The sequence below is a fragment of the Strongylocentrotus purpuratus genome, unplaced genomic scaffold (genome assembly GCF_000002235.5).
Source record: "Strongylocentrotus purpuratus isolate Spur 01 unplaced genomic scaffold, Spur_5.0 spur5_scaffold_17, whole genome shotgun sequence".
NCBI classification, from domain to species: domain Eukaryota; kingdom Metazoa; phylum Echinodermata; class Echinoidea; order Camarodonta; family Strongylocentrotidae; genus Strongylocentrotus; species Strongylocentrotus purpuratus.
In genome coordinates, this window is record NW_022145602.1 from 15539007 (window position 1) to 15565270 (window position 26264).

A 26264-nucleotide genomic window follows, 5' to 3' on the forward strand; every position below is an offset into this window, starting at 1 on the left:
GTCTGCATTGTTGCCAGGGATGTAGAGACGGATAATTAGGGTCATCTACATGTAGGCGGATGAGAATGTATACATGCCCTCTTTATATGTGACGGCTCCATCTTGCTGGAACATTGGATTTCAGAAGGGCTTTTGCCTTTCGTAAAAGAGAGCCCATGTCTAATTGTTGGTGGTAATGTCTTTCTGTCCTTGGCAGAGACACTGTGTCTGTATTGTCGCCGGGGATGGGGAGATGTAACATTAGGGGCATAGACGTATGAGAATATATCGTGCCCTCTTTTGTGAAAAGGGGGATTTGGGAGACTCACTGGCAGCTCTTTTTCAGTGGATTTCAGGCGGGCTTTTGCCTTTTTGGAAAAGAGAGCCCACATTTAATTGTTGGTAGTAATGTCTTCTGTCCTTGGCAGAGACACTGTGTCTGTATTGTCGCCAGGGATGTGGAGATGTAACATTAGGGGCATAGACGTATGAGAATATATACATGCCCTCTTTTGTGAAAAGGGGGATTCGGGAGACTCACTGGCAGCTCTTTTTCAGTGGATTTCAGAAGGGCTTTTGCCTTTTTGGAAAAGAGAGCCCACATTTAATTGTTGGTAGTAATGTCTTCTGTCCTTGGCAGAGACACTGTGTCTGTATTGTCGCCAGGGATGTGGAGATGTAACATTAGGGACATAGGCGAATGAGAAAGTAGACATGCCCTCTCAATATGTGACAGCTCTTTCTGGAACAGTGGATTTCAAAAGAGCTTTGGCTTTTGCCTTTTGGAAAAGAGAGCCCATGTCTAATTGTTGGTGGTAATGTCTTCTGTCCTTGGCAGAGACACTGTGTCTGCATTGTCGCCAGGGATGTGGAGATGTAATTAGGGGCATAGGAGGATGAGAATGTATCTATGGCTGTGGTACCCTCACGACTCGTTTACAGCTGCTCTACAAGGAATTCATCATGTGGAGTCAGCTAGGGAGCCAAGGGTCAAGCGCGATTGTCTTAAAGGGATGATACAACCCCAGGGATAAGACAGTCAGTTGGGAAGCGAAGGGTCAAGCAGGATTGTCTTAATAAAAGGATGATACAACCCCAGGGATGATACAACCCAAGTGATGAGATGGTCAGTTAGTAACGAATGGTCAAGCACGTTTGTCTTAAAGGGATGGTACAGACAGTTGGGAACCAAAGGGTCAAGCGCTATTGTCTTAAAGGGATGATACACCCCCATCGAAGAGATGGTCAGTTGGGAAGGAAAGGGTCAAGAGAGATTGTTTTAAAGGGATGATATAATGCAAGGTATGAGACAGTCAGTTGGGAAGCAAAGGGTCAAATGGGATTGTCTTAAAAGGATGATACAAGTCCAGCAAACTGACGGTCAATTGTTAATGATGATGATGAAAAAGCTTAAAGCTTTTGTAACCATTTGTAATTCTAACTTTTTAAATTCAATGTGCACTATACAAAACTAAATATCAATGTCCTGCTGGCTCGATTCGGCAGCAAGATTGTTTGTAACAAAGTCTGCCAAACTGACCAATTATATCGTTTTGTGTATGCCAACACTCAAACGCACAAAACTCATACCATACCATACAATAATATTGGCCAATATTCGTTAAAGCGAATGAAGTGACTAAATAAGTACTTAAAACATTACTTAACTTGGCCCACTGATTGTATGCCAAATGTCAACTTTCATTATAAGAGAGATTTAATATAATCCTTTAACAAAACACAATGAATAAAGTCACCAAATGAAAATGAGAAGTTAGTCTAATGACATGTTTCTCGAAAGGATTCAGTTTAAATACAGAAATGAAATTGTTAAAAATTTGAACTTTTCGTGCCATGAATCAGAAAAGTTAGTTTGCTCATTTTACATAATCTGACTTAAAACCTCAACTAGATTTGGTTAAATCTTATACATAACAATTAATGATGCCAAACTTTGATAAATGTAACAAAATCCAAATACTGTAACTAGTGAGGGCCCACTGAGAGATAGTTAATGAATGATTGTCGAGAGCGTGGACAGGGTTTTGAGAGACTGCAAGGCAGAACGCTACCCCGGCAGAGCCCGGTTACGCCACAATAATAATATGTTACATTTATATGGCACATTTTGTGAAAAGTTCAATGTACTTTACAATGTTATCATCAATACCCCTGGCTGAAAGATTCTCATTGTGCACTGTTCAAAAGCATATGGAGGTTCAATACCAAGTGAACTCAAACAACATAATGGCAGTAGCATAGTACAAAAGGGTGTCAAATGGCCTGTCATCATCAGCTCGAGTTTGCCAAATAACCCACTCCTTTAACTATCCCGATCGCAAACTAGCCAGTTAATTTGCATCTTCATTAGCCCGCAATTGCAATTAGCAGTACAATTTGGTCGAGAAAATATCCCGGAAAATCTATATCCCGCTATTTCCCAAATAGCAGGCTAATTTGCACCCGTCCGAGCTAGTTTATGATGAGCGTATCTACGGTCTGGTGAAGACGCAAATTCGAACTTCAGGATTTATATCTAGAGTCTAAAAATAGCGGGTTATTTGGCAAACTTGATCTGATGATGACGGGCTTACTGGAAATATTGACGAAGTATCAACATATAATTAAAGTGTAGATTAAACAATTGTTCGTTATTTATTAGCAATAAATGTACATGCGACGGAACTAAGTAAAAGCAATTTATGAAATTGAAGTGATCTTACCTTGTTTATCCATTTCATCTTGTAAAAATTCCTCCATGTCCTCCTCCTCTGCCAAATCCATTGGTAATTCCCCCTCATTATTGCATGCTACTAAGTCGGCCCCGTTTTCTATTAAATACCTGCACAGAAAGGAAAAGGACAAATGAGAAGTTGGTTTAATTACAATGAATTTAGTTTTGAATGAAATTGTTTAAATGAACATCAATGATAATGATTATAATCTGGATTTTATATAGCGCTTAATACGGAATACCGTCTCTAAGCGCTTTATAGATATTATTACCCCGGTCATTAGATTCATTCACGCACAATGTGCACCATCTCCACTTCCTCTACTCCCATCAACCCCTCCACAAACAAGTGGCTCAAGGATAATGTAGGCATGAAAACAGAGAATCATATTTGTGTATGAAAGCAAAAATTAGAAAAATGGGAATTTCCCATTTTTTATTCGGCCAAGGGTGATGGCATACAATGTATAGGACACGCGCCCCCCTTGTAGTACACAGTAAACAGTACATGACATTGTAAATGCAGGTGAATGGTGAACACAAATTTTTCTAATCACAGTGATTAAACAGTTATATTGTTCACTTTAGAAAATGAAATTGAATTTTATTTTATTGAACACTTTCAAGATAATCACATAGAACAAGAGATGTGCATTTAGGCCTACAATATACACCAGGGCCCATTTCACAAAGCCTTTTTTCAATGAAAAATTACAAAAATCGTCGCTATTTTCACGAAGTGATGGTAGTGAAAAAAAATTGCATTCACTTTGCGTTACGATTTTCCTCACTACCGTCACTTCGTGAAAACAAGGACGAAATCAGTGACAAATCTGCTGATAACCAATCAGAAGCAAGGATAACACTAGCTAATAATAAAACTTTCATTTATTACTGATGACAAGTTTTGTGAAATGAGGCCCAGGACTTGCACTAATATTTGTGTAATGCATTCAAATTCATGTGTTCATGAATGAGCACAACTTAAATTATAAAGAACCATGAAAGTCCCTAAATTGACAACATACCATACATGTAATGCGTAATTTAGAATTGCTATTTATGTGTACAAATTAGCATTCTTGTGTGTGTTAATTTGGGTCATTTTCAATCGCATCGGTTCATTAATATACACCTCTATTTTTAATTAAGATAGGAATAGAAAATAAAAATCAAAATTTGAGGAGAAAAATTTGATTTATTTTAATAGACCTAAAGAAACTTTGAACTACAATTTATGTGGTTATGTACATGTACATGTAGGTCATCTTATTCACACAAAATGAATCACAATATTGTACATGTATGCAACTGAGCGAAATGGGCAAGTGTCCAAAACACAACAATTTACACCACAGGTCTAGCCAAGAATTCCATGTGGTTTGGCCAAAAGGACAACAACTGCTATGTAAACTTGAACATGAAAATTATTGTAAAAATTTTGAAAGATGATCTCATCAAAGGGTTATTTTTTACAAATTTGGCACAATCATCGGCATGTAATTCAAATACCGGGATACACCTCATACATTACATGCTACTGAAACAGAAGTAACAAACACGTTTCTCTACTCTGGCCAATATTTTACATTTAGTACAATACTTGATAGAGAAAATTTTAATAACTGGACATAGAAAACCAAGTCATTATGATATGAAATGAATGTACAAATCTTAATTTATGACTATATATTTAATGACATATTTCATTGATCCATTTAATCCTTGCAAGCTATCTGTATTTAAATAACACTTTCATCACCCCCAAAAAAAGTTATAAAATAGTTCAAAAACACTAATCCTCTACGAAATTGAGCAGCAATTCATGTATGTTATACCCATTATTAAACAACCTTTAAGAAAATTTGTGGAAAATTTTAAGCAAGCAAAGTTTCTAGTGTTACATGTAGCTTGATAAGTTTTCTTTCATAAAATCAGAACTCATTACTATACAAAATTACAAATTACATATTAGTGTACAAGTTTCATTTACTACCGTTACAATTGTACAGATACTGTCATTTACTGGAACTAAACATTACTGGGACTAAGGGATGTATTAAAAAGGTACATGATTATCACAGAATGGGACTACATGCATACGACAGATAGAAAGAAGTAGTACAATGGCTGTAAGCTAGGCCTTGGCCTTGGTATGGCTAGTTAGTAGGATACTGGCATTACAAGCTGTAGGTAAGGTTACAGGCATGTAATGGTAGATAGTTAGCCTGACAAGCTAGTAGATGGCCATATAATATTTCAATGATCGGATCATACATGCTGTCACTACTCAACAGCCCCCCTACTCATTTCTATTATACCAGCAAGGGGCTAGCCTTGTGTACCAGGCACATACATGTAGTGCTCAGGCCTTGCTAGGCTCGTTTACAGTCACAGCTACACATCAAAATCTATTTAAAGATGAAGTTGAGTTCTGGTCATGCGATTGCATTGTGAAAGAAACGGTGCGGAATCGATCAGAAAAGGTTGATCATCTAGCATATAAGAATTTGTGTGTATTGCAAGGTTCTGGAATCATCAACATGATAAGAAATTTGGCCAAGTTTGGTAAAGTTACAAACACTGTACACAGAAAGATGTATATGGGACTACATGAACACGTGGCGTAAAAATCCTACCCTAGATTTTAACAATATTACATGACTTATTTAGAATATGAAGTAATTTGAAGAGCCATGCTTTTCAGGGAACATGTCTTATCTGATGTTCTTCCACACTTGCATAATAAGAATGATAACGCTCACAAATTATTTTTCACCTCTTCCAAGAACTCAACCTTCTCTTTAACAGTGCAGCTACATGTACCACGATACAACTTTTTGTACTTATAAAACTTTAATAACAATTTGCAAGAAGTTGAGATTCATAGAGTTTCATACTGGAAAATATTAAGACTCGATGTGTACCAAAGGAATGGCATCCAGGGAGACAAAAGTATCTACAGTACTTACATAATAATGTGTAATATAAGACACACATATGCAGTATGTTCAAGATTGGTTTAGAACAGTTTGTGCACATGTAAACAAGACTTAATCTTCATAAGAAATTGCAATGAATGTACAAAGTTTCATAATTTCAAACTAGTTTAGGCCTTACTGCAAAGACTAATATAGTTGTAGGTATTTTCCCCCTTCGTATCATTTCAACTTCAAGGGTAAAATCTATCATTTAAAATGAAATTATAAAAACTACATGTACAATTACATGAATGTATCACTATAGCCTCTCATTGCTACTGACAGGGACAATGATTCACGATTTTACCCAAAGAAGGAAATTTGATAAGCTTATTCCTCACAAAGAAAAATAAGCATATCATTTTCATGTAGCCAGTTTTATATTTTAAAAAAGTAGCTAGAATACCAGCACAAAAAGGGATTATCAAAAGGGGAATGATATACATGTACATGTACACACAAAAAGAAATTACTCATGTTTCATCAAACAAACACTGTGAAAAGCAGCATGTCATACATGTACATGTACATTGTCATTGTCATCGACAATGGATTCTGAAGCCAAATAAATCACTTACATGGATTTTGTGATATGGATATTGCTCTTTAGAATTACTGTAGAAGAAGAAAAAGGAGTAAACCCTAAAAATATGACATGCATTTCCTTGTCTGGAAGCTCCTATCACATGTCAAATCAAACTTTTGTCTCCAGACTTTACGAAAAGAAACTGGTACCATCCGGGAAGGGGAGTATTTCGGTAGTTAATGGGAGTTAATTTACTGTGACTCCATGAGCAACAAAATATTTTAATATTTCAAATCATAATTATGATTACTTGTAATGTAAATCAAGACAAATTAATTAGGCGTGAATAAATCAATGCAAAAAGTGTGATACCGTCAAACCTGCTTTAGTGACCACCTGTCTACAAAGGCCACTTTTTGTGTTTCCCTTAGGTGGTCGCTATAGACATTTTCAAGACACATTTCTGCATGGATTTTCAGAACAATTGTATGTGAAGACAAATATTGATGAAAGAATACAAAATTTAGGTTTTCTACATACAACAGGAAACCCAAATTTATATGTTATCTTTTATCAATATTTGTCTTCAAAAATTTTTTTGAGGGGAAATCTCTGCAGAAGTGTGTCTTAAATGACATCCTCTTTCACCTTATGATACAATTTACGGTGAGTGAAATTTTGCCATAAAATATTTGGCAAATTTGGGGTTCCCAACACTTTAGAGGGGCACTAACAATATCAACACACAACATATGAAACTGTCTTTCGCCACTTACTTATTTCGTGAAGAAATATTTGTGCAGATTTAATTCAAAGTTGGCAGTATTCCCTGAAGTACCATGTGTAAATAATGTAAATTATCAACAAAACTGGATGTCAAGTACAAGTGAGCTGCTGATCTACTCAACTAGTTACCTTCAATGGGCCTACAATTCAAGATATAGACAGTGCACATAGTGCTAACATGTTAAAGGTAAAGACCAGTATTGGAAACGCCCCAATTTCAAAAAATGAAATGGAAGCTCTTATTACCAATCATGTGAAAGAATATGTTTTGAATATTACATGATGATAACAATTTTGACGGGAAACCGCCTACTAATTGATATATTTGGTAAATTAGTGTACCTCTCGCCTGTTGAGAGATATGAAATGCATGTGTCGCGCACGTGTGTGTAGTCCCATATACATCTTTATGTGTACAGTGCTTCTAGCTTCATGAAGACTTGGCCAAATTTCTTATCATTTTGATGATTCCAGAACCTTGCAGTACATCTATGCAAGATGGAAGAATCCTGGATCGATGAACAGGCTTAGACCTACAACATCGTGTATTAAAGTAAAGTAAAGTAAAGTAAGATGATCAACCTTTTCTGATCGATTTCACAACGTTTCTTTCACAATGCAATCGCATGACCATAACTGGTCTTTAGCTTTAAGAATCGTTAAAAATACAGCATCCAAATTCACAATTAATTTTCTTTTTCACTGTAAAACCCCATGCACATAACGCTAACATGTCAAGAATCATTTAAAATACAGCATCCAAATTAGTTACATTACTTTCAACTAAACCATGGTTATAGGGCCTACAAATGAAAATAAAGACAGTGTTCATAATGCTAACATGTTAAAAATTGTTCAAAAAACAGCATCCAATTTCACAATTAATTTTCTTTTTCACTGTAAAACCCCTTGGGACATCGGCCTCCACTATTACTAGTACTGCAAGAGCTCCCTCCCTCAACTGCAAATACCACAGCCCCAATCAGCATAAGATGTTCCATGGCATCATTACCCTAAATTCCATCAATTTATCAATCAGATGAGTTTATGAGTTTTGACACCCCTCAATACATGCAGTCTTCATGTTGTGTACAACTACAACCTTATTTTATTCTCTCTCTTTTTCTTTAAGTTACACTACAATGTAATTGTAAACCCTATGTAGAAAATAGGGGATCTCAACACAATCCAAATGGTCACACTCTCTTGATCTCTTATGTATTGGGGATTTGTTTGTTACACATAACAGTGCTTACTTATCACTGCATAACCATTCAATACACAATACACACACACTTACACACACCCAAGACTCCCCCTGTAATATACATACACAGCTAGGGCAGTACACTGGAATATACTATCTTGTGTACATGTAATATGTGTCAGTGTACTATGTACTATAGACAGTGTGTAGGAAATGCAGGGGCATAGTTGGCATACCATAAGAGCTATCATACAGTCATAGGGTAGCCTGTATGTAGGGGTTGTACAAGGGATAGTCGGTCCGCTATAGTAAAAATCCAACATTTCAGTGATGTAAACTTGAAGATACATAGGTGAACAAGTTTATCCCAAGTAACACTGGGTGTTATTGATGAAAACATTTTAGAATATAAATCTGGTTTGATAATAACTTTTATTTATGGAGTAGATCTATCACAATCACGATTCAGGAATGAATTGAAATGGTGCATTCGTATCGTGCACTAGCTGTCATGCAAGTACAAGTACGCCTGTACACTGAATACAGGTGTATTAGAAATAGAAGCAATAAATATTGCACTGCATAGAATACCGCTCATTTTACATGTAGGCTGTAATTCCAGTATAATTAATAATACAAGAAAGGTCAAAAGTACAATTTTACATGTAGACCAAGTTTCATATTTGTTTACATGAACATGAACTTTGAATAACTGTTTGTTTACCTCATAATTGAATATGCAATGTACTACATGTACATTGTATGGAGGCATTGTAGGCTAAGTTGTACACAAGAAATAATCATCAAGGATTTTATACATTTTATGACAAAAAGTTTATACTTCTATACTACCAATCAAAGATAAACAAATTGTTTTTGTATATTAGTAAATTTCATGTGGTAATACGCTGTTCAAAATAAATGTGTGAGCTTCAAATATTACTTTGGAAAAGAGATTTTGCAAGTTTAAATACACTTTAAAAGAACATAAAAGCGACTAGTGAATTGACAACTCGACGACGGACCACTATGCACTTGCATAAAAGAGGGCCTACAACTACAAGGGCTGACTAGAGTTCCATATGCAGTTTTATGTCATTATTTATTTTCTTCACATTCCTTATAAATCCATTAGCCAATAGAATATGAGGTGAAGGTTTTTTGTGGTTGATTTTATACATTCTAGCTGTTCACAAATTATTTCTTCAGGCGATTGGTAGTTTGGTACACTTTGAATAAAAATTTAAGCAACAACAAAAGTAATGAGGTACTGTACATGAAAGGCTGTAATGAAAAGTCATCCATAAAAAAAGCCCATGAGAAAATCAAATGGGGGGGGGGGCCCAAGATCACATCTAGATGACCTTTTCATCTCGGGTCAATGAACTTTGTCAAGTTGTATCTAGCACCCACAGTCCCACACATACACTCCAACTTCAGAACCCCCAATTTCGCAAAACTGAAGAAAGAAACTGTTATACCAGAAAACATTCGCAATATAGAGCTTTCCCGATTTGCTAAACAGCACTCATTTTCTGAAGAAGAAACTTTTGTGACTACCCCAAAATGAGTGTTGGAATGAAATTACAATTTAATTGTGCAACATCGCATTTTCTGGAATCTGGACCACTAGCAAATTTCACAATTCTTGCACACCAATGCTTTTAGTTTTATTACACTCAACAGCAGAGTGAAGCTCTACAATTTTTACTATGATCTTTCAAACAATTCACTTTAGTTGCAAAAATGATGACTAGAAGGTGCCTCTTTATGAATGAAATATTAATATTTGGTAGCAAAGAGTATCTACAATGTACATTGTACATGCATGTACGTAAATGTAAGTCAAGCCTGCCAAGTGTCATTCCAAAGGCATTTCACTTTCCAAAAAAGTGGACTACTTCTAAACTTCACAAAATTTTACAGTTCTAATTTCACAATAGTGTGCAGCTGTCTGAAAAAGAAAAAAAATAGGGGTTACATTTCATGACAAATGAAGGCCTGGTAGGAGAGACTAGCTATGTCAGACAAGCCTGTCATCCTAGAGAGGTCAAGCTACATGTCAACTGTTGGCTGACTCCCCAACTATGCATCCACATCCTCACACATAACCCTTCAGACAGACACCAGCGCAATCATCTAGACAGTCCATGTAGTTTGCATGCTCTAACCCTAGTCAGTCGTGGTGCTCAACAGTGTCTGATCTGCAAGAATATGTCGATTGCACAGCCTACTGCACCCCATGGAGGCTCTGTACTCCAGCCGCTACCGACAAAGTCAGAGACTGGCAGAGTTAGGCTCTGCTCAAGACTTCATGGAATTGCGCTTAAGGGCCACATGAGAGTCTGTTTTGGCAGACTAGAGTCTCGTAACCTTTAACCTCTGTTGTCCCAAATCTGTTCAGCCCTATTAGTTGGGTGCAGTAAAGGATTTGATGAAAAAATTAAATGAAAGTTTGTATCTTTTGGGTCGCATTATCATTTGCCATGTCTGGCCAAAACGTTGAAAACGTTGAGATCGTTTGGATCACAGAATGCTGGCCGTTTTGTGATGGATAATGTACATGTACTTGCTTAGATAACTGAACAACATGCATCAGATAGTACTGAGCAAGCATGTACAAAACAAAAAATATGCTCTCATGTACCGTAATTAACGGTGTATTAACCGCACCTTTTTGCCGCCGAATTACGATATATTCCCCTCCACCTGGCGCTATGCCTGGCAATGTTCCCCAGCTTAGTAATCGGTGTGTTGACTCACCACTTGGAAACTAGAACAACACTCAAATTTGTCTGTCATCTTGGATTGAAAGTAATCTTTCTGATAGATTTCAATATGTAGTTTATAATAATAATTCCTCCAATTTTTCTTCTATTACACGGCGTACCACAAGGTTCTATCCTAGGTCCTCTACTGTTTTTTAAGTTGGCAAATAAAAAGTCGACCAAAAAAAACAACCATTAATTATGGTATATGTACATTACCTATGTGTACTTTATATAAGTACAACTGTACATTACATTTGTGTTTGAAAACAACAATTCAAAGGCAGCAGAACCAGTGTAAAATCCATAATTCATTTGGCTATTGAATTGACACCTGTCATATCACGAGTGCTACTTTGACCAACGTTATTGTTGCCCGCAAACAACCACTGACTTTTTGCAAGGACCAGCACTAACAAAAAAAAGTACATGTGGGGCCAAGCAAACAATTTACATTTTTACATGCACAAGCTAATGTAGACCTACATGTACTGTACAGTACTTGTACTATTTATAAGGACAACAGATGTACTATCAGCAGTCTATCCAAAAATATACGAGATAAAATAGCTTCAATAGCGACATGATAGGCATACAATGTAATTTGGATTGTCCCAAAAATAAATCTCCTGTAAAGATAATCCTTGTGACTAACTTCTGACATTTACAGCTCGTCAGCTCTCACTCTGTTGTTGCCTATCACTGTTTTATTTCTGTGCTGACGGAGGGGGCTGGCAAGGGTAGTGGTTCAAATGAAATTTGCCATGATAAAAAGTACAGTATGACTTGTCCATATACCTGTAGCTACAGAACTACATGTCTAAGCTACCTGATACCTCTACCAGTGTCACACAGCCAAAGTGACTCCTCACTGACCGATTTTGGGCCTTTCAGGGTAATTTTTAATTTGGTCTGTTGTCAGTCTGATGTTGGCTGGTCACGCTGGTGTGACTGAGATATTATAACAAATATCAATGACAAGTCCTAGTAACAGCTAAAAAAAACGGTTTATACTTTTTGCTAAGGCTGCAACGATTGATTTTTTAAATATTTTTTTATATTTTTAAATTTAAAAAAAACATGGCGTCCAAGTATTTGAGTATTCGCCTGTAAGCCTGGGAGTGTCCTCATTACACAGTTATGCACAGCCTTAATTTTTGTACACAAGAGATAGGATACTGCAAACTTGCGATTGATTTAATAGAGGACTTGTAATTGATTTGGATCAATCGCAACTCTTTATGAGACGGGCACAGGAGAAATCTATATTTAGACCCACTGTCGATACCTGATACTACCCTGTATATTATTGTTGGTTTAAGTTTAAAGGCGCCTATCATTCAAATTTGAATAATGGTAGGAATTGATTTCTCCCTTTAAACGCAACTGCTGTGTTAGAGACCCTGCCAATGTCACAGTTACACACAATCAGAATTGGAAAGGGATTACTGAGAGATTAAGTTTAAGAGGATTATGGAGGGATTAAGGATGGGTTTAAATCAGGTTTTATTGTTGGAAGAGTATAGGACAGTTATATGGGACTCTTCCATCTTGTAGAATGACCTGAATAGGGTCACCTTGTGAAAAAGAAAGGGATTATCAATACTCAGAAAATTTCTGATGATCAACTAATAAAGTTATTGCAAATTCTGTTCTGATTGATCTAATAATACAGTTTCATTAATGTACACTATTAAGCAGTGGGGGGGGGGGGGATTTGACAAGGAGAGCAATTAGTCTTAAAAGCTTTAAACAAGCTCTGGACATCTCAAAAAAGAGATCTGGGCCTGTCTTGTCAAGAATTGCAATTGATTTGAGTCAATCGCAAGATGGCAATCTCTAGTCTTATCTCTTATGTATTTGTGATTAATATCAATCGCAAATAAGTTGCGATTAATCACAGCTCTTTATAAGACTAGGGCCCTGGTATGCAATCATTTTCTTTGAAAAATAATAAATCATGACACTTGTGTTCAATTCTTGCTACTGCATAAAGCAATACACTTTCCCATTATGCATTGTGCCTCTGATACCTCAGGGATTTTGTAGACACACTAATACTGTTTTCACACTGGCAATATTTTGCTTAACCCCGTACTATAGGTGGGGTTAAGGGGGGGTCTTAGCCCCACCTATAGTACAGGGTTAAGCCTATTCCACTTTCTGTTCAGACTGGTTTTTACCAAAGTGGGCTAAAGTTGGCTAACCCCACCTATAGTACGGGGTTAACTAACCCTGCAAAATAGCAGGGCTAACTCCGCAATTGTGGTGCTAACTCCTGCTAACCCCGCAATTGCGGTGCTAAGCAAATGAATGAGAACAGAAACGAAAAATAGTCCAGTACTACGCAATGGAGCGTATCGCAGCTGGCCAGATGCGAAGTATGTCCAATAATAACATTCACGATATCCGGGGTTAACGAAATGCAGTGAGAACAGCTGGAGTTTTCTTATTCCAGAATAGGCGCTAGTACGGGACTAAAAACAGCGAGTGTGAAAAGCCAAAAAAATAGTCCGGGGTTAAGGATAGTACGGGGCTAAGCAAAGTACGGGGTTAAGCAAAACCAGTGTGAAAAGAGTATAACTTCCAGTGATTCTAAAACAGGTATTCTGCTATACTACGATACTTCATTATCTTCATTGATTGAAAAATACACAACCAGTTATCTTATTAATTAACTAAAAGTAATATCACCATTGGCAAACGCTAGCATTTGGAAAAATTCTATCATAAAAACTTGGCACAATGTAACACCAGTGGCTTCCTTTCCAAAGCCATGATTGTCCGCTATCATCAGTAATTTAAAGAATTTCCTGTGATATACAGCAGGGTCACACATATGAAGTTACTGAAGGTCTTCATTTTTAATAAATTTACATCATTAGAGATTTAGGCAAAACTACATTTTCCCATTCTTAGTCCTATTGTCATTGGAGTGCGAGTCCAATAGCATGTGGCCCGTTTGGACCGGACGCTCGTGTGACTACAAAATAGAAATAGAGCGCCACTTACATACACGACTACACGTTGGCTTGTTTTCAGCTACATGTGGTAGGGAGAATTTATCGCAACTTCAAAAACTCACAACTTTCTTATTTCTAATTGAATTTGCTCAAACTGAGCCGTTTCTCTTATTTTTCTGCTTTTATCAAAACCAACTTAACATCAGGGTGGACTTTCCTTTCAACCATCAATACACAGTTTCCCTAAAGCTTCATTCACAAATGCTGTGAGAGCTGGGAAACCACTGGGATAAGAAAAAGTATAATGCGCTTTACATTTTTGTATCTTATAACATGCAGATAACTACATTTGTTTGTAAGTACTTGTACATTATGTGTTGGACCTCTGTAGCCTGCAGCTACTTTTTTTCCATCCCCACTTGCCATTCATATTTTTAAAAAAATTGTGGTAAATCATTGTGGTTTAGTGGTCTACCACATTATATAATCATAACTTCCGACATGGTGCTTATATCCGTCATGCTGGGAAGTTCATGGCACCTAGCCATTATTACCTCACTTGTAGCCAATCTGCCAAAGTAACTACTGTAGCACTTGAGCACAGGCTACCAGGTACCCATTTACACCTGGGTAGAGAGTGGCAAAGGTAGATTAATGTCTTGCCAAAGGACTCTAGAGTTTGGCTGGGATTAAAACCCTGTACCTTGTGACCTACAGTCCTGTTCAGACTACACAATGTGTATACAAAACTCATACAAAGAAACAATGTACACATACAGTTTAAAGAATCATTGTACGGTGTGAAAAGGGCGTACAGAATCTACAACATGGTTTTAAAGAGGTCAGTTGGCATGAAAGCTTGACCAATCATCAACGCGACAAGCATCACCCAGTTATACAATTTTTGTTTAATACAACATTCAGATGAGAACTGGGCCCCGTTTCACAAAGTCTATTTTCAATGACAAATGACAAAAATCAGTCACAAATCTGCTGATAACCAATCAGAAGCAAGGATTTCACTGGATTATAACAAAAACTGTCATTTGTCATTGATGACAAGTTTTGCGAAATGAGGCCCAGGACGATGAAGCTTTATCAATGCTCAAACATTCATTTTATTCTACCCGACATTTTGTTATACTGTACAATGTTTATTTATAGACAAAAAAATGTTAATTACGGTGTCCTGATCACATAACTTTATATACAATTTTTGAAAAGCCATGGGTTTTCGAACATGGACCTGGCTTGCTGCCTACAGGGTTGGCAAAAGAAAAATAAAAAATAAAAAATTCTTGGCAGTCTCTAAAAAAAATAGGGGTGCGTCTTGTACACAGAGATTTACGGCACAATGAATTTCGGTACTCCAAACAGGGGGGTTAGAAAACCTTTTTACCCAAATACGAATAAACAACTTACGTTGCAATATCTTCAAATCCACAGGAAGCCGCGGCATGGAGTGCGGTCCAGCCCTCATTGTCCTGTGCTTCTATATCTGCCCCATGTTCCAACAGGTACTCCACCATGTCAATCTTCTCATCGATGACAGCCTACAGAGAGGACAGAGAAAGAGATTAAAACAATTATTATTATAAGAAAATAATTATTATACAATAATATACACTTCATTTTATTAATCAATTTCATAAAATACAATAATATAATATACAGTCAAACGTGTCTACAGCGACTGCCCAAGGTAAACACAAAAAGTGGCCTTTGTAGACAGGTTCCTTTAGTACATGATTCAATGAGAAAACTTTTTCAAGGGAAACAACAAATGTGGCCTTTGTAGACAGGTGGTCACTAAAGCAGGTTTGACTGTATGTAACAAAACTGTGCTTGGCAAATTGCATTGGAAGGCCAAGGGCCTGCAATAAAACATAGCGATATCCCTTACAATCGTAGTAAAGAAAACAGCAAATACAAAATACGAACAAAGCACATTAATTGTACATTATAATTAACCATTTTCCTATGCATCACTGCTGTCCCTAAATAATTTACGCTTCAAAATCAACCTGAAAAGCCTTAAAAAAGTAAAAATCTTTAAGTGACCGGTTTTACTATACATATTTTCCCCAATAGACTGTACTGTTATAAAAATCGTTAGGAAAATGACAAATTAAATTTCAATTATCAATCATAAATATCTTGATAATCAGACAGGCGATAGATCGGCTTGTAAAAGTCATGGGATTCCTAACTGACCTAAAGGTTTATAATTATGATTGCAGCATGAGCTAAATCCAGGATTTTGTTTCAGAATCTGAGGCAATGTTACCAAGTCACTTTAAACTAGATGTGTTATGATTACCCCAACCAATGAAAGTTTTCTGTAACATTTGTGAGGATTCTCCAATACAACATTAGAACAAATTAAGAACAATTTACTGGAAAAAATTCTTTTTAATTATTGCAATATATTAAAATATTTTTTCGAGTTGAATCTGCCAGTTTGGAAAATTAACATCAAAATCAACTTGCTTCCTGAAAATAAGTTCTTTAGAAAAACTAAGAATGATGATTTTGCTTACAGTTAGCAATTGATCTTCAGGGAATAATTTTCCTGGTATCGCATCGCAATTTGCTATGCATTTTTGCATGACTGCTATACAAAATATCTTTTGTGTAGCAGTTTTCTTCCATAGAAATGTACAGAATTTCATTTGAAATATTTATCCATCGCCTGAAATTGCTAATCAAAAAATTTGAGGAAAATTATTCCCTGATCTTGCATTTGAGGTGTACATGGTATGTTACTTGTATGTCTCATGTTAGATAATCAGACAATGTTAGGCATAATCCCCTGCTGGCCTAATTATGTCATAACAGGGGAAGGGTGACATTAATACCACTCTGCAAGTAAACAGGGTATTAAACTTGAACAGATGTAATGAATCCATGTTGGTAATGCCCCTACCCAGTGGTAACATGAGTAAGGGATTACGTCAGTTTTGCCCTAACTCGAGTACGGGTAATGGCCCGACCTTTTTTTTTCCTACCGTGTTCATACCAAGGTTCTGACTGGGGTTAAATCTTGGCTACGACCCTGGTAAACTTTTGGTATGAAATGTGACAAGAGTTTAGCAAGTGTAACACACAAATGGGGAAGATTTCTGTATGAAAACTTCAGAAAGAGCTACCAGGTTAAAAACCAAAGAGCGAACTTGGAACAGATATATCTATTATTCAATCATTAAGAATATCTACCTGAATGTTACACTGGGCATCAATTCACAAAACCATCATAATGAGAAGTCACCGACATCCCATTGAAATGCGTGTTAAATCTAATACACACGTTTCTGATGGGTTGTAGGCTAACATACATGTAATATCGCTATGTGAAACGCTTCCCTGGTGTTGCCAAAGGTTTAGTATGAACAGGGTTTCAATGAGCTATTATGTATTATGATGAACCCTACATTGTGCCCTACATTTACATGTCAGGTAACATGCTACATGATGAACACATGTACAGTGTCCTTGTGGAGGTACTCTCCTTGGGGGTTGATAATGTAAACCCAGAAACATTCAGAACATAAATTTTCAGTTTCATGAGCTGTAAATAACATGAAATTTCACAGGCAGTACATAATGTAAATTGCAAAATAAATCTGTATTTTGTCAGCTCTGTTTTTATTCTTTTGAAGTATAACAATTTCACAAATCTAAACCATTAGCGAAATTCATTAACAGTTCATGCATGCTGAAGTTTCTGGTTTTTATAGTAAGTTTATAAACTACAATCATAAGCTATATTTGTTATGAATATTAAAAAACAATGGTGTAAATGTTTCTAGATTGCCTCAGTAATACTGACTGGAAGAAATATATAATTGGGGTACATGTACAACATAAGGCCTACATTTTTTGTAATATTGAGGTATTAAACATACCGGTACATGTACACTGTACAGCTTACATGGTGTAATGTACAACGCAGGGCCTACATGTACATTCTTTAATGTATTGGGGTAACATACAAGGTGTAATGTACATGTACATGTATATTGTACATGAACAATGTACATCTGGGCCCACATTTGCGATATATTAGAATGACGTAGAGTGTACGTTGGAGATTGTCCTTGATACGCGACTAGCTGCATACCACATGCCTGCATCAGTGGGATGTTCCCTAACCCAAGCAATGCAAGTCTGCATACTGAGCATTCCAACCGCACCACAACTATCTACTAACTCCACATTCATTCACTCACTCTAGAGCTCCCTTTTATCATAATTTGCTATGGTCCTCTGGGCAAATCAAATGTTCAAGACACCCTGACCCCTCCCCGACAACCACTAAAAATAAAGGCACCTAACCACCCCCCCCCCCCCCCCCCCCAATTTAACAAAATATATATTTACCACAACTATCTACTAACTCCACATTCACTCACTCTCACTCTAGAGCTCCCTTTTATCATAATTTGCTGTGGTCCTCTGGACAAAACAAATGTTCAAGACACCCTTACCCCTCCCCGACAGACACACAAAATCAAGGCACCTAACCACTCCCCCCCCCCCCCCAATTTTTTAAATATATTTACCACAACTATCTACTAACTCCACATTCATTCACTCAGTCTAGAGCTCCCTTTTATCATAATTTGCTGTGGTCCCACGGGACAATTCAAATGTTCAAGACACCCTGACCCCTCCCTGACAGACACTAAAAATCTAGGCACCTACATTGTACATGTAGCCACCCCCCCCCCCCCCAATTTAAATATATATATATTTACCACAACATTCTACTAACTCAACATTTATTCACTCTCTAGAGAGCTCCCTTTATCATAACTTACTGTGATCCTCTTGGCTAATCAAATATTTAAGACACCCCTTCCATCACACACAAAATCAAGGCACCTTCCCCCCACCCCCAGGGGGAAAAGGATTGTTACACAGGAGGATCTCTATAAAATTTTAATTTCGAAAACTGAAAGTGTTCTTTCATTATTTTTGTGGAAGGCCTGGCCCCGTTGCACAAAACTTACCAAACCATTGATGGTAACTTTGCCATCAATGGTAACTACATGTACCATGGAAAGCTTGATTTTGATTGGTCTGTTGAGTCATGTTACCATGGTAGTTACCATTGAAGGCAAAGTTACTATCAATGGTAAGTTTTATGCATTGGGCCCAGGATTTTAATATCTGTTCATAAGAATGAAGAAAATCAGTTAAAAGCCATGATCAAAAAATTGTTTAAAATGTAAATACTGTATATATGGACATTGCTTGGACATTTATTGAGAGATCCCTCTATAAATAGTTTAATCTGCTGCAATGCAAATGTTTTATCAATCAAAATCCCCAACCCGCTGATCAACAAACAACAAAAGTAGTTCTGTTTGCCACTTGTGTTAGTTGCTGCCTAAGTCCACTCATCGTTTATTTAGACATTGCGTTTTTTCCCCAAAGGCAAATCGGAGATGTAGAATTTAAATAAGAAGTGTACATAATGATGATGAAAGATTGTCATTCTCGCCCCTGGGTTTATTTTGTCCGTTAAGTTGCGCTCTCTCTCTATCTCTCTCTCTCTCTCTCTCTCTCTCTCTCTCTCTCTCTCTCTCTCTCTCTCTATCTCTCTCTCTATCTCTGAATGATGTCATAACTGTACAATAAACAGGTACTGGTTCCTCTAATCAATGCTGTCCATGTATTGATGTGGGGCTGCAGGCTACAGGTACAGCAAGGCTAGACAAGACACTTGTTACTTTAATATCCATAAGGAATACATGTGGATTTACACAGCCAGATAAAATATAAATACTTTATCAATCTAGATTACTACTGCAGTTGTAAAATATGATAGTGTAGGGGCTACACGTACAGGGGGTGTTTCACAAAGATCCTAAGTTGAACTTATCTCCAAGTTGGACTTAACTTATGGAAAGCCATTAGAATTTAGAATTATTTAGAATCATTGAAAATAATTGTAAAAGTTATGTTAAAAGGCATAAAATGATGATTCAAATCATTCATATTGTCTATTATCAAGGAGATTTCATGTTCTTGGTGTGGACTTTATGGAAAGTCTAAAACACTTGAATTTTTGCTTTTGAATAAATTTTATTTTTAAGGCTACATATTTAAGTCCAACTTAAAAAAGTTAAGTTCGACTTGCGATCTTTGTGAAACACCCCCCCCCCCCCCTGTACATGTACATGTATGTTTGCCCTTGCTGGGTTCAAATCAACAACAGAGTACAACATAAGAAACTTTGAATTTTTTACATTGAATGTTGTTGACTATGTTACTAAGTATCAGACTCAGTGTAGATACAAGGTAGGAACCAACTTATTTGTGATTGATATCAATCGCAACTACAGGTGTATAATAATAATAAATAATAATAGTGGCTACTTGTATAGCGCACAGGTCCACCTTTCGGTGCTCATGGCGCTTACATGTACATGTATGTACATGTACATTTAAGAGATAGGAGACTGCAAACTTGCGATTGATTAGAGGACTTGCGATAGATTTGGATCAATCACAACTCTTTGTAAGACAGGGCCCAGGGCCCTGGCCTCCACAAACAACTTTTCACAAAGGTTTGGATTAAAATTCATTAAGGTCTGTACATATGTGCGGGTCCCCCATTGCCAAAATCATCCAGGAGGGACCACTTTTAATGTTATCATTACAAATAACATGTACATACATATTTAAACAATATACAAACTTATAATTTGTTTAGTTCAATCAGATGTTTACATTTAGGACCAGCCCCGTAGTCTGTGCTTAAGGTCAAATAATCATTACTAATGATGATGGGATGCTAATAGATGATAATAATAAAGATTGATTTATTAAGCCATAATAAAACATGTATTGCTCCATTTCTCTTTTACACTTCTTACTACTACTTATACAGTACATGTACGAGGGGGGAAATTTCACAAAGTAAAGTTCTCAGAAAACTAGGAAAATCATCCATTCACGTTGATTATATTCTGAAGAATGTCAATTTAAGGGTCATTCCATCGGGTTGGGTCTTTTCAGCATTTTCACGTGTTTGAATGTTTAGAAGCTATTTACTCTAATTTAAATGTATTTTTAGAAAAATAAAAGTATGTTATATTGAAGAGTAATGTAGTACAGAATAAATAAACATGAAAACAGAAACTTCTTCATCATATTTTTTTTTTGGTGAGAGTTTTACTACCGATGTCTCAGCGATTTTGAGGGTGAAAGTTGTGACATGAAAACATGTCATTTTCATGAACTTATTTCTGGAAAAAGGTTCATCATAATGCAATGTTTCCTACTTAAAACATGTCACCTTTAGTACCTCTAATATGTCTGAGAAGCTCAAGTGAAGTGTGCAAAAAATCGGCAAGTTATTCCATATTGAAAAAACACAATACCTACGTTACCAACGATGTCCTAGGCCCTTTTTTCGTAACGGCGGTAATTCTAGCATTTTACACAAATTTAGCAGGATATTTTCTCAGAAAGTTTCATCTTATTAGGAAGGTACAACCCCTCATGAACATATGTAGAAAGAATGATGATTAAATCGGTCGGTAAATATAAGAAAACAATTAATTTACCGCGAAAATCGGGCGCGATGTCCTTCGTAATTTGGTAACGTAGGTGTGAAATTATGGTGTTTGAGATATAAACCAGCCCGCTAGCTTCAGTTTTCGGTGTTAAAATGACCTGCTAGTTATTCACGAATGCGCAGAACATGTTTTTTGCCGGACTGCGACGACTTACCCCTACAGTGCAACCACAAACGTGAAGATGTCTTTGTAACGTGGTGCAGCCATTTTCGCCCGTCAGCGCCCAAATTGGTACGTAATATGTTTTTTAAGTTATTTTTATGGCCCGAATTATTATCATGGACAATGAAATTCCATGTTTTAGAAATGTAATTCCGTTTTAAATTGTGTTATTTTCAACTTAAACCGGTTTTCAAACCATCACATGTGAGTGAATATTTTACTGTTGTCCCACATACTGATATATGTGTTATAACGAAACGTGCAAAATCGATGCCAAACTTTTACCCTTAAAAAGCTAGTTTCTTAAACAGAAATTGAATTTTGTTATAAGAATCCCGTAAATAATGATATTCATGATGTTTCTACACCTCAGATTTTTTCTGACAAGTGTTAAATTAATTAATATTATTTATATGGTGCCATTAATTGTCATTGAACAATGATGGCTAAGCCTAACGAAAAACACAAGTTATTGAACATTGCTTCCTTCAAGTTAGGAAGTTCATTCTGAGACCCGAAATACACAACTTTTTGGGCAAAAAAGGGGGTTGAGGGTTGGGGTTGAGATAGAGAAGAATGGGTTAAAGGGGAGGGCACCCCCCCCCCCCCCGATTCAATTAAAATTGGATACATAATAATGTAATGAGCCTTTTTTTTTTTTTAATATAATTTTTTTTTTTTTTAAATATTTTTTTTATAAATTAAATAATCGTTGATCTGGCTCCCCTTCCCCCTCATCCAAAGGTTGAAGTGAGGGATAAGGGCTTCAACCTTCCCTCCCCCTCCAAATAATGATAAATAACAAATATAATTTTTTAACAAAAATTTATAATTCAACACAAATATTAAACTTAAAAGAAAAATCAAAATGAACAACCAATAATAATACCTACTTCTATTTGGGCATGCAACGAGCCAAAAGTGAGGAACTCCCTATCCATCTTGCAATCCTCTGTCTAGTTGTTCCATCCTTAATTCTTACAATTTGATTTTACAACAGATCTAGATAGAAGTACTCGATAATTGCAAACACAACACACGTTTGAAATGAAAAATCACAGAAACAGTTTACAGTTTTGTTTTATTTTTATCTCATTTAATATTCTTTACTCATTGGTTTTTATTTATTTCTTTTCATGCATATTTATTAGATTGCTGCATCCATTTCATTCATGGCACCTCTACCTCCCTTGAGGATTCAGCTCCGGCAGAGAGAGATCAAGAGAGCAGGCAAAATGACCAGTCATCGAAACCTTCCTGGAAAACAAAGATCTTTCCAATCTAATCACTATTTTGAAGAAGATATAAAGTTGATCATTGATATCTATCAATATACTTCTTGTATGAATACTGTTTTTTAATTTACTGATCAAGGGATAAAATATATTTCAGATGACATTTGATGTAGTCTGTCATTTTTCAATGAGTATAAGAGGATAGTTACTCTAATATCATACTGATGTTACTCGGACATGATGTCCGTGTAACATTGGTAACTGGAGGTGTTGAGGTGAATATAGACCATAAATCTTGCAGGTTTCCTTTCAATTGTGTTATCATCTCATTAAATATGTTTCATGCATCAATTAATTGGCACATTTCATGGAATGTAGTCAAGATTTTCTATGCAAGAGAAAAGATTACCCTTTAGAAAAAAACATGATCTGAAGATTGCTAGTTCCTCATTTGTTTCATGTTTATAAATTGATATAATGTTGCTGTGTTCAAGTTTTAAGTATTTTAAACTATTGCTCCCATCATCTAAATGTTTTCCACACACACAAAAGTGGAGTACAGACTGTGACAAAGTTTCAGATTAGAAAATAAATGAGCAAGTAAAAAAAGATGTCCTTGTAACGTTGGTTTTTTGGTGTGTCTGTTTTTTTATTTTAAATGAAAGTGTGCGAAGGAATACACACAATTCCAGTGGAATCTATTGAAGAATGGGTGTTAAAAACAGGATATAACAATAAACAAATTATTCAACAACTCTGAATTTTGAACCTTCATGTCACAATTTATGACCCAACCCGATGGAATGACCCATAACTGACAGTGAGAGAGAGAGAGAGAGGGAGAGAGAGAGAGAGAGAGAGAGAGAGAGCGAGCTTGTATCAGATTTAATATATCATGTACATGATGGTACATTGAAGTTCAAAGGTCAATGAACTCATTAGGAGCTACAATATGACCCCGTAACCTTATCCTAATAGATCTCGACCAGTGCACCCATTTAAATACCCTAAGAATGTCGGGCTCTTTAGAATGCTCACTTAGAGGTTTGGACAGGCAGCTTCTTTCTAGGGAATTCTTCATGGAGAAGTCTTCATGTTTTATCAGAAGTCCCTAGAACATCTCCAATTATTATCAGGGTGGTCCACAAATTAACACTGAATGTAAAATTGTAACATGGAAGGACTATGAATTGATACGCAATAAGCAACGTATAAGCAAGAAGTCCCTTGAGGCCTGGGGGTGTTTCATAAAGCTGTTCGTAAAGTTACGCATGACTTTACAAACGAATATATGAAAAGCCAAATGGGATGCTCAATCATTATTAACTGTATCAACTAAAGTTGAACTCTGCAGATGTAGATTCTTATTATAACAAACATTTTTAATGCAAAGTAGGCCTATATTTGTTGGCATAATTTAATTGAGATTATTGGAAATTTCAGAAAAAACTTTGGGCATCCTACCTGGCACTTACAAGTCTTTGTTAAGTCATGCGTAACTTTAAGAACAGCTTTATGAAACACCCCCAGGATCTAGGATTAAAAACCTGCACTCTGGTGCAATCTGGTCCATATTATGAAAACCTTAAAACACATTTTATGACTAATATTTTTATGAATAATTTTGGTTGAGGATGAATGCGGACCTGTTGCTGATTTCCAAACCTGTACAATCAAAATTCAAACCTGACGCTATCACATGACTAAACACCTTTCAAACCCTTGCCGATAACTGTGTCATGGTAAATTCTCCAACTGTCCCACACTCCCACTACTTTTTGCCAACATAGCATTTGACTGGAAAGTCTGGTATTATTCATACTGAACTTAATTTAAACTGGAAACTAGCAAATTCCTAGATACTCAGGGCCAGAGGTCCATATAACTTTTTGGAAGAGGTGCACATCCAACCTTTCAAAGTACATGTATGTAAGCATGAGCCTTTTGTTAAAATTGAAAGGGAAAGGGGGTGGGGTATGAACTTAGTGTAGATATTGGGCACCCATTTTTAGTATCAAGCCCTGTTTTACCTAAAGAGTCACAGACCCCAATATTCAAATTAAATAGGGGACCTGGTACACATACATGTAATATTTTACTGTAGTCCTAAACTGACGACCATCCCCCCCCCCCCCCCCCTCCCCCTCCCACTGGTATAAGGTGTCAGTGTAGAGATCTGAAATTAGAAAGATATTAAATCATGCAAATCTTGCCTTCGGAAAACTGTTAACCTTTCAGCCTTTGGCCTAAGGTCAAGGAGCTAACAAGTTATATGCAAAGTGTACAGTATCAATGACAATATTTACAAAAGGTAATGCATAGAATACTGTACAGCCTACAGGTGAAATTCAATAAAGCCCCCCCCCCCCCCCCCCCCCTCCTGCAAAAAAAAAATAGGATTCCAATATTTTTCTTTTTCTGGGAGATTAAACAGGTATTAGATAATCCAAAGATAGTCTAGAGTACTTTGAAAAGTAACAATTAGAAAAGAGTGATTAAAATATTCAATGAAGAATACAGGATCGTCAATGATCAATCAATGTCACAATAATAATTTGTTTCAAAAAGAAAGAAAATATATTTTTGAAAAGTCACATAGGTCTATAAGCTGAACTGAAGTAAAGCAAAGCCAAAGGACAAATACATAATCTACAGAATTTTGAAGGCAAACACATAAAAGACATGATTTTCTTTTTAAATACTGAAGGGGGTGGGTGTACATTAAGAAACCAGTGACAGTGTGAATGGGGTCAGTATGCATGAGACCAGTGGTACTGGCAGTCAACACATTGACAACAAGGGTGTTCACACTGACTGACTGTAGCAGTACAGTAGCAGGCAACAGTTGAAAACATTGAGCTGGTTAGCAGTGGATCCTTCTCAAATATCAGATTGTCACGGTACATTCAGCCTAGGACACACATCGTAAGAAGACTACAAATCTGTCATACGATCCCTAGCAGTCTCCAGTGACGTGTGGGCCAAATTAAAGGGCAAACAACTATGAACTACACGCACAACATACCTGATGCAGGGCAGTCAAGCCATCGATATTAGCATAATTTATGTCCGCTCCTCTCTTTATAAGAGATTGGATCTCATCCAAATCCTCGCTTGCACAGGCCGCTAGAAACACACATCCTGCCGCAAATTTCACTTTAGCTTTCTTTGCATTTCTTTCAGCCGCTTCTCTATCAAATTCCGAATCTTTCCAGCGTTGAAGTTGTTCATGGCGGCGCATAAGCGCCGATTTCGGCTTCCCACCGGCGGAGCTAACCTCACCGTCCGCCATCTTTGCTAGCCGCTACCTCACCCGTTCCCAGCATGCATTTCG

The 26264-nt window shown here is 36.6% G+C and overlaps 1 protein-coding gene and 1 long non-coding RNA gene across 5 annotated transcripts in view; one reads left to right on the forward strand and one right to left on the reverse strand.

Moving 5' to 3' along the window:
• The window catches only part of LOC591869 (protein phosphatase 1 regulatory subunit 12A), a 124241-nt gene extending 97977 nt beyond the window's left edge, over nucleotides 1-26264 (reverse strand). For 2 of the 4 annotated variants that reach the window (XM_030987818.1, XM_030987817.1), the window contains exons 1-3: nucleotides 25956-26264; nucleotides 15367-15497; nucleotides 2703-2821 (exon numbers count right to left, since the gene is read on the reverse strand). In XM_030987818.1, coding sequence (XP_030843678.1) covers nucleotides 2703-2821; nucleotides 15367-15497; nucleotides 25956-26222 — 517 coding nt within the window. In that variant the 5' untranslated portion in view covers nucleotides 26223-26264. The remainder of the gene's footprint in view (nucleotides 1-2702; nucleotides 2822-15366; nucleotides 15498-25955) is intronic. The other 2 variants (XM_030987820.1, XM_030987819.1) reach the window with 1 other exon arrangement.
• LOC115924922 lies at nucleotides 20943-23594 on the forward strand. The gene is made up of 2 exons (XR_004064476.1): nucleotides 20943-21764; nucleotides 22847-23594. It is a non-coding gene; the product is annotated as an uncharacterized LOC115924922 (long non-coding RNA).